We start from the raw sequence: 10,156 nt of genomic DNA on the forward strand, positions 1-10,156 counted from the left end.
AGACATTTCCAACCCAAAGACACCAGGAATGATCAGAAGGCATCTGTTGCCACCCTCTTTGAACAAGGTACAAGTTGGCTGAGTTATAGTTGAAACTTTACATCCTCTTTCAAAAAAGTATTGTTGAAGCTGGTAGTCTTACTTCCTTGTTGATGCTGCTTAGAATATATGAGGATGAAACTGCTTAAAAAAGTATTTTGTTATCAGGCAGTTAGGCCATTGTCTGGGTATGATCCATGTATGGAAAAGTATGCAGAGATATACTACAATAGACTAGATGTTCAGAAAGCACTTCATGCTAACACTACTGGAATTCCTTATAAGTGGACTGCTTGCAGGTCACCTCTTAATTTAAATTGTTAATTAAAGAATTGATATAATTATCAAGTTAATTGAATTGTTTTCTGGATCGTTTTGTGCATTGAGCTTTTGAATCAAAACTGGAATGATACAGATGTATCAGTGCTACCAATGTATAGACAGTTGATGGCAACGGAATAAGAGTTTGGGTGTTCAGGTTTGTTAGTTAGTTAGTTGGATTTTGCTTTGCATATACTTTAATTTCATGAATTAATTAAAAAGGCAAAAATTAATCATAAATATATATGTTATGTTTGATAGTGGAGACATAGATTCAATGGTTCCGATTACGGCAACTAGATATGCATTTGCACAGCTTAAGGTGGCAACTAAAATACCATGGTATCCTTGGTATGCCAAAAATCAGGTTAGTGCAAAATAATAATAATTATCGCATTGTTCTTCTAATCCTGCCTCTCATGCATTAATCGTTTTACATCTATCCTTTGTAAAATTGTTGTATTAAGTATATATCTAGTCTTAATATAATAAAGTCTCGAATAATGGGCTGTTTGTCATATATAACCAAGAAATTCAAATAGGCCTTTTCAAGTTTGGAGATTCAAAAACAAAGGATATATATCTAATCTTAATATTGGCTAACTAAAAATTAAATTTTTTTTTTCACTTAATCAATATTATCATGGCTTTGTGGTTATAAAAATATAAATAAATACTAAATACAGATACTAAATTAATAAACCCATAAAAATCATTGTAGACTTGTAGTAGTGTTAGATGATTTAGTTGACAAATGTCAATTTTACGAATATTTGATTTTGAATAACTATTTATTTCTAACGTTTAATATTTTTTGTAGGTAATATTTATTCACAGGGACATGAACAATGAAAATGTTGGAAGGGCCTTAAGCAAAATTTTTGAGAATCTTTAGGAAAACTCCCAATGTAATAGAATTAACAATATTTCTTAGTTTGATATTTTGTATAGCATTTGATTTGCAATATTAAAAAATCATATATTCTGCTTAATATTTTGAGATATATAATATTTTGTCTATGGATTATGATTTTGTTATTGTGGAATTTTAAGAAAAAAAATTTGTTTAGCACGATAAAAATAATAGTATAAACTGCATTTTTAAAAGATAAAAAAATGTCACTTTTATCTGGTAAAAAGGGCGGTTTGTAACTGCCATTTTAAACAACATAAAACACCATTTTAATCCGGTAAAAACTGCGGTTTCAAATGCCATTTTAACAAATAAAAATATCATTGTTAGGGTAAAAACGGCGGTTCAAAAATGCCGTTTTAACCAACAAAAACGTCACTTTGTTAGGGTAAAAATGGCGGTTCAAAAACGCCGTTTTAACCAATTGAAAACGCCATTTTTACAATGGAAATAACGGCGGTTTGAACCACCATTTTAACCAACAAAAAAACCGCCGTTTTATTTGGAAATAACGGCGGTTCAAACTGCCGGTTTAACCTATTCAAAAACCGCCGTTTTAACCCAGGAAATTGTGGCGGTTTTTTGAAAACCACCGTAATAACCAGAATGGCGCCCAGAATTACGTCGCTTTCTGAAATCGCCATTCTTGGTAATAATGGCGGTTCAAACCGCCGTAAATACCCAAAAAAATTGCCGTTTTAACCAAAATTTTTTGTAGTGGGTTTATGCTTTGAACTGGATTGCTAATTTGTGATTCATTTTTGTTAGTATTTTCATGCATCTTTCTTAATCTTTGTATATTCCTTCATTGGCTTGTGTGCAACATGCTGTGATGTGCATGTAGTTGTTAACTCTTTTGGTTAATTAGAATTAATTGCGTTATTATCATGCATGTTTATTTTTTCATTCAAATGACAATATCTATGATGAAGAGTTTTAGTATTTTTGATGCAAATGATGATATGCATGAATTTACACCACAGGAATCCAAGACTGGTACGAGGAGAAAGTTACCTGTCCGCAAAAGCCGATCTAGACGCGGCAACTAAAAAGCAATTCCAAGAGAAAATTTACCAGGAAGCAATGCTGCACCATTGGTAGTCCCAGATTCTGATGATGATGACGACGTGCCGCTTACTAGAAGGATACGGTTATTCCAACAGTAGCCTCCGCCACATGATGTAAAATAAGCAGATCCCGTGGTCAAGGGCAATCTTAATAGTCCTCAAGAAGAAAACACTGACCTCAAAAGTGGATCTCCACACACACCACCAGTAGCACTTGTACAGCTCAGTGACTATGATTTTGACCGGTTAGTGGTTCTTGGATTACCTTGTTGTATGTTTATCTTCTTTATTTTTCATACCCATGCCATGTGATTACCCGTCTAGCTAGGCATAACTTGTTATTTTAGCTAACTTCATGTCGCATTCGTTTTCAGCGAATTCGACATCTCAATCGTTCAGTTTCCAGAATTTGAGCAAGTACTCAATAATGTTGAACAGGGGCGCAAAATAAATGCCATCATCATGCAGCCCTTGCAAACGGTGTTGCCAAATAAATCAAGCTACCATACACCGAGTCCAGAGAGACAGAGCTTTTCACTCGGTTTAACTCAATTTGAAAAGACTCCAACCCCTTCCCCGATACATTCAATTCATCCAACCCTAAGAAATATAAAGTTGGGGGAGACTAAGGAGGAACAAATCAGAACATGGATAGTTAGCTCGTTCTTGGACGAAGATCAAGATTTAGCTAAGTATGAAGGGCGGGACTACATGGGTATTACAAAAGAATGACTTTTGGACCTTGAAACCCTGCAGTTGGGTCAACAACTGCGTAAGTATATGAACTTAATGTTTTTATTCACTATCTTTATATCGGGGTTTAGCTTACACTAGCTAAATAAATTGTGTAGGTAATTCAATGGATGTGCTACTCTTTAAACGACACCGAGTCATCTAGATTCAAGCGAGATTTCTATTGCGTGTGTCCAGGCATATTGGTAATTACATTCTTCTCATTACAATTTGGAAAAGATTTTGTCGGGATTCTTACTATGTGTGTGGGTTTGCAGGAATCAGTGACACAAAATGATAGTCTTGCTTCATTTATTGATGGTGTGAGACCAATTTTTATGCTGGTCTTAGTCCAAGCTTTGGTGAGGATACTAGGTTCTTTGACAAGGCAGTAGCAGCAAAGAGAAACTGGGTGAGTTGCTGTTTTATTTTGAACTGTTTATATCCTCCTTGAACCCGGTATTGGTTTATGCGGGTTGTTTATTATTTTACCAAGATTTGTATACGTGACCTAACCCGGGCTTTTGATTCAACTAATAAAAAATACATGGTTAAATCTGGAACGGGGGGTCATTGTGACCAATTTTTCTTATGGGTGTTTTTATTTGCATATTTTGGTATTGGGTTTTCCCATGTTATTACGTTGATTGACTTTACCATACTATGCTGTTGGAAATAGGTTGTCATATCATTCATATATACTGTTTGCTGCAGTGGTTATTTCCTTATTGTTGGAGGGGCCATTGGTGGGTATATGCATTTGAGGTGAATGCGAAGCGCATAGTTATACTCGACAGTTTACATTCTGCACTAGAAGATGACAAACGTGATAAACTCGATGCATATGTGGTTAGATACTATACTTCTTTTATTCAATATACAGCTATATTATCTAATTTAATAGCATGTTGTTCCACTATGTTTGTTCCATGATTTCCAGGGGAGACTGTGTGAGGATATGTGGTGCACGAAATTGTGATCATCAACAATGGCGCCAAAGGACTTGGAGCTCTCAAACGTGAATCACACTTTGTCACAATTCCGCACAACGAACCAGCAAGTGCACTGGGTCATCCAAGTAATACCTTACGTGAGTAAGGGTCGATCCCACGGAGATTGTCGGCTTGAAGCAAGCTATGGTCATCTTGTAAATCTCAGTCAAGCAGATTCAATTGGTTATGGAGAATGGGTAATTAAAAGATGAATAAAACATAAAATAAGATAAAGATAGAGATACTTATGTAATTCATTGGTAGGAATTTCAGATAAGCGTATGAAGATGCTTTGTTCCTCTTGAACCTCTGCTTTCCTATTGCCTTCTTCCAATCATTCATACTCCTTTCCATGGCAAGCTTTATGTTGGGCATCACTGTTGTCAATGGCTACTTCTCGTCCTCTCAGTGAAAATGTTCTACGCACGCTGTCACCGCACGGCTAATCATCTGTCGGTTCTCGATCAAGTTAGAATAGGATCCATTGATCCTTTTGCGTCTGTCACACGCCCAACAATCGCGATTTTGAAGCTCGTCACAGTCATCCCTTCTCAGATCCTACTCAGAATACCACAGACAAGGTTTAGACGTTCCGGATCTCAGGAATGGCCGCCAATAATTCTAGCCTATACCACGAAGGTTCCAATCTTAAATTAGAAACCCAAGAGATACACATTCAAGCTTGTTTGCATGTAGAACGGAAGTGGTTGTCAGTCACGCGTTTATAGGTGAAAATGGTGATGAGTGTCACATAATCATCACATTCATCATGTTCTTGAGTGCGAATGAATATCTTGGAGAAGAAATAGACTTGAGTTGAATAGAAAAACAATAGTACTTGTATTAATTCATGAAGAACAGCAGAGCTCCACACCTTAATCTATGGTGTGTAGAAACTCCACCGTTGAAAATACATAAGAACAAAAGGTCTAGGCATGGCCGAATGGCCAGCCTCCCAAAGAGGGTTCAATCATCAAAACATGATTCCAAGATGATCAAAAGATGAAAATACAACAGCAAAAGGTCCTATTTATAGAAAACTAGTAGTCTAGGGTTACAGAAATAGGTAATTAATGCAGAAATCTTCTTCCGGGCCCACTTGGTGTGTGCTTGGGCTGAGCATTGAAGCTTTCACATGTAGAGACTTTTCTTGGAGTTAAACGCCAGCTTTTGTGCCAGTTTGGACGTTTAACTCTAGCTTTTGTGCCAGTTCTGGCGTTAAACGCCAGAATTCTTGAGCTGATTTGGAACGCCTGTTTGGGCCATCAAATCTTGGGGAAAGTATGAACTATTATATATTGCTGGAAAGCCCAGGATGTCTACTTTCCAACACAATTGAGAGTGCGCCAATTGGGCTTTTGTAGCTATAGAAAATCCACTTCGAGTGCAGGGAGGTCAGAATCCAACAACATCTGCAGTCCTTTTTCAGCCTCTGAATCAGATTTTTGCTCAGGTCCCTCAATTTCAGCCAGAAAATACCTAAAATCACAGAAAAACACACAAACTCATAGTAAAGTCCAGAAAAGTGATTTTTAAATAAAAACTAATAAAAACATAATAAAAACTTACTAAATTATACTAAAAATATACTAAAAACAATGCCAAAAAGCGTATAAATTATCCGCTCATCAATATGGCAAGCATTGCTATTCCTGCATTCGTTCAGACTACGTACGGCCCAGCTCATTCCTACGCAAGGGTTCCAAAGCAATCGAACAAGTGAGATGAAATTATAACCCAAATTTGAGGCTTTTTCAGGTTTCTTTCAATAATTGGACGTAGCATGTTAAAAGTTTTTGTCATCCTAATTGCAAAAGTAATACATTTTCTTGTAGCTTTGACTGTGGCATGTGCGTTATTAAGTTCATGGAAAGTTGGACAGAAGATCATGAACTTTACGAATGGGACGAGGTTTGTTAAATAAACATTTTCGCACTTCTCATTATTCGTGATGTAAAAATATCACTGTAACAATTCTTAACACTAAATCGCCTGATAAATCTACTCACAGGATTCACTCAAATCATACAGGATGGAGTTGATGCTAGACATAATTTGTGGCCCACACAATGCATTGGTTCACCAGCTTATTTCATTATTGAATGACAATGTTAAACCTGTTCGGTGCAATGCACCACGGAACAAGAAGAAGGAAGTTAGTTCACCATACACTGCACCTAGCACAAGGTCATTTGATTGAACGTGCGGAAGGATTACCGAAGGGGGCAACGCGCAAAGGGAGGAAGAAGTTGCTTACTTAGGATTAGCTAAAATGAATTGAACTACCAGATTATAATTAGTTTACTTACTGCCATCATGGTTAGGGATTTGTTTATGTCACATTAGAAAGACTTGATTCCAGGACGTATTTTGTTTTTCTACAGTACAATGATTTATTGGTTATGTTACCTTAAAATATCTATGTTTTTTTACAGGTTAGAATCCTGGATTTATCAAAGTTGTTTGGTAAAGTTTCCATATTTGTGCATATTGAAATAGATGACTAATAACCATCCACCAATATAGCTAAACTAAACATCTTATATCTTTCTATAATGAACATCCAGTGTAACTTGGTAAAAATTAAAACATAACAACCAAGTGCTACACACACGAATACTAACGGCTAACCATCCATGCTTAGAGTGAAAACAAACATCTAGTCACTTACAAAAATGAACATCCACTTTAGTTCATTACAAAAACGTGAAAACAGTGTCTATAACGAACAGCTTTGTACCGAAAAACTATACAATAAAGCATGTAGAAATCAGGTACAACTTTATTAAACTATCTCTTAAATTACAGAATAACAATCAAATATACTCGTTATGCATCAAGTCTAAAAGAAATAAAAATAGTAAAGTGGTTTGTTCTAACAAATGGAAAAAGGGTTCTTGTAATTAATAACATATGGACTAAAAATCATATAATGTACTATAATGAACATCCAGTGTAACTTGGTGAAAATTTTACATAACAAATCGTTACATACACAAATACCCACAGATAACCATCCATGCGTAGAGTGAAAATGAACATCCGCTCACGTACATCTGCCATACTATAATTATGTAACTTGGTGCTGATATGCTTAGCGATTTAGTTATGTCACATTAGAATGACATGCTGATATGCCTAGGGATTTATTTATGTCACATTAGAATGACGTTAGGAGGAATTCTGTTGTTGTACAGTAGAAGAATTTATTGGTTATGTTACCATAAAAGGGTCTATATTTTTTTTAGCAGCTTAGATTCTTGTGGTTATCAAAGTTGTTTAGTAAAGTAGGCATGTGTGCGCATATTGAAATAGGCGATCAATGACCATCCACAAATACAATTAAACTAAACATCCTATACTATACTGTAATGAACATCTAGTGTAACTTGGTCAAAATTAAACAAAACAACCAATCGCTGCACACAGAAATACCCACGGATACCCATCCATGCTTAGGGTGAATAACCTTACTCCCATGTAAAAGAATAACCATCATGTATACTCGTTATGCATTCAATTCATTGGAATAAAATAACACAAAAGGGTTCACTCGGGTGACATTAACATGCTTCTTGTAAATTATTCAATCTTATTCTTTGATCAACTGCATAGAAATGTAAACCTTATATGTTTACCCCATGAAACCAGCTTCTTCCACTAATCTTGATAAAAAAATGAATGCAATATCTAACAAATCTTAACTTTTGCTAAATGAGCTTAACAATGACATGAAGTCACCAACTTGTTCGGGATCAGCCTGGCTTATAACAACACCGAATCTTACATCTTGAGTTGACTCCGGACAAACCACTTGGTGAACAAAACAAAAGGTCAACAGTTAACTTCTTCCATAGTACTATACCAAATAAAGATGCTGGGTCGAGGTTGATACACACATGTACCGGGGGGACATGCTTGTTTTTACTCCGAGCAGATTTTTTAAATGACTTCTCCAGGGCAGCGCCGAGCCTCTTACTCTTTGGCCGGCCCTTTGTGTTGACCTTCGATGGGGCTTGGATGTCCATCACACCGACAACATTCGAACTTTGTGAGCCAATATTGTTGTGGGAGTCCACCACACTCTCGGACCTCTTCTTGGCACGGTAAGCAGTCAGCTTAGCTCTTGTTTCTTCCAGAGCAACATGAAGCAAGGCTGTTTCTTCGTCGTCATTTACAAAATCCTGAGCAATGTTGTAGAAGTGTGCACATAGTTCCTTGAATGCAACATGACTCTCATCCGACCGACTGACGTTGTGACTACTCTTGACATAAGTATGCTTGCACTTTATGTTCTTGCTCCAACGAGGGAGAACATATCGATTAGGTACTTTATACACCTTGTAAGAATGGAAAACTTCAAGACAATGACAGCATAACACGCCTGAACTCTCAAATAGATTGCACTCACAACGAACCTCCTGTGTGGATCGATTAAAGTGGACGTCGTATGGAACACAAAGAATAGTATCATTCACTAGTTTTTCCTCTTCCACCTTCATGCATACCAATGGCCCCTGTTCAGCAACAACAGAGACCCTGCAATTAGCCTTCTTGACAAACTCAATTTGAACATCCCTGAATATGCTGGTAGTGTACTCCTGCTGAAAGTGTCTCTCCATTGGTGAGCTCGTTGCACAAGGGATAACCCCCCTCGAGTCTGCTGCATCATCCTCCAATTCCCTTTGCTCCTTAATTCCAAGTACATTGTCATATTCGTGAACAAATTGGACCAAGCTAGTCCGACTGTGTAAGAAATTTTCGTAGAATGAGTGCATGCTCTCACTCCTTTACGTGCTCTTCATGGCAGCCGAAAATTCACCATTGAAGTATATTGGGACCCACATGCGTCGATCATCAAAGATGTTTACAAAAAGAAAAAGAAACTTCTTATTAAATCATATAAAGCCACCTACCAAAAATATTTCAATTAATGAGCAAAAAGTAATTGTACACTAACATACCTGATAGCCATGTGTTGTTATGTAAGTTGTGCTCGTCTATGAATTCAGACCAGTTATCCTCGAATGACTTCTCGGTCCGAGAGTTCCACACAATATCATTGAAGTCATCATACATATCTCTGTACCGGTGATAACCTCCAAGTTTGTGCGATAACTTCTTTATAATGTGCCAGATGCACCACCGGTGGCGTGTATCGGGTAACACATTTTTTTATTGCACGAAAAATAGATTTGCATTGATCAGTAATGATCTGCTGTGGAGCAGTTCCCATGCACTTCACCCATTGGCTGAAAACCCATTCATAACTTGGGATTTCCTCATTTCCAAGAAGAGCACAACCAAGGATGGTCGACTTACCATGGTGGTTGACACCGACGAACGACGCAAACGATAATCCATGCCTACACTCAAAAACAGCAACAAAAAACAAATATCAGTCACGGCCGAACAACGGAAAAAAAAAAGAAAAATAACACCAATGTAACTACTCCATACTTGTTTGTGCTGTATGTGCTACCAAGTGACACAACATCTCCATAATATTCGTATGACACCCTACACCTTGCATCCACCCATACTGCACTCCGAAATTTACACTCATCGTCCAAATTCACCGCGTAGAAGAAGTTTGGATTGATGTCCTTCATTCTCATGAAATAGTTCATCATCTCTCTGACATCCACATTGACGTTGCTGGTTCGGAGCCTGGCTGTAATATAGTTTCGTAAATTCTTTTCTGAGTATCTCAGGTTAGATGGGCCCCTAGAATCATTTGCCAAAGCTAGGAAAGTCTTGTTTGGTCGAATCCCAGCCTCATCTTTATCCTCGATCACCCACTTCGCATGCATGGTCAGCTTCCTATACTCATGGTAGTGCCCCGCCTTTCTCGCTGAACATGGGTGCGAGTGACTCAACTCCACATTGAAGAAAACCTAGTCTTGCATCTCCTTGTCAAACTTCATGTATATCCTTTCCTTGCACCCAGCGGCTGACATCCTGTTCTTCTGCATTGACGCTTTGACACGAGACCCGTGGTACCCATCCCTATTACAGTGGATAGCTTGGTTAATGGGTTGATTTGTGATCTTATCACAGGTTGTCATCCGTATCTTAGTTGCAAACCCGAC

General features: G+C 37.4%; 1 protein-coding gene across 1 annotated transcript; it reads right to left on the minus strand.

Annotated features, from left to right (window-relative positions):
* Positions 1-7,819: 7,819 nt before the first annotated feature.
* Positions 7,820-9,877, minus strand: LOC148570124 (protein FAR1-RELATED SEQUENCE 6-like). The gene is made up of 3 exons (XM_088506853.1): positions 9,525-9,877; positions 9,154-9,430; positions 7,820-8,755 (listed from the first exon to the last, which is right to left on the minus strand). The coding sequence occupies exons 1-3, from the start codon at positions 9,875-9,877 to the stop codon at positions 7,820-7,822; spliced, it is 1,566 nt and encodes a 521-aa protein (XP_088362979.1).
* Between the last annotated feature and the right edge of the window lie 279 nt (positions 9,878-10,156).

This window comes from Arachis ipaensis, chromosome B3 (assembly GCF_059453495.1).
Source record: "Arachis ipaensis isolate K30076 ecotype BB chromosome B3, ASM5945349v1, whole genome shotgun sequence".
Classification (NCBI taxonomy): domain Eukaryota; kingdom Viridiplantae; phylum Streptophyta; class Magnoliopsida; order Fabales; family Fabaceae; genus Arachis; species Arachis ipaensis.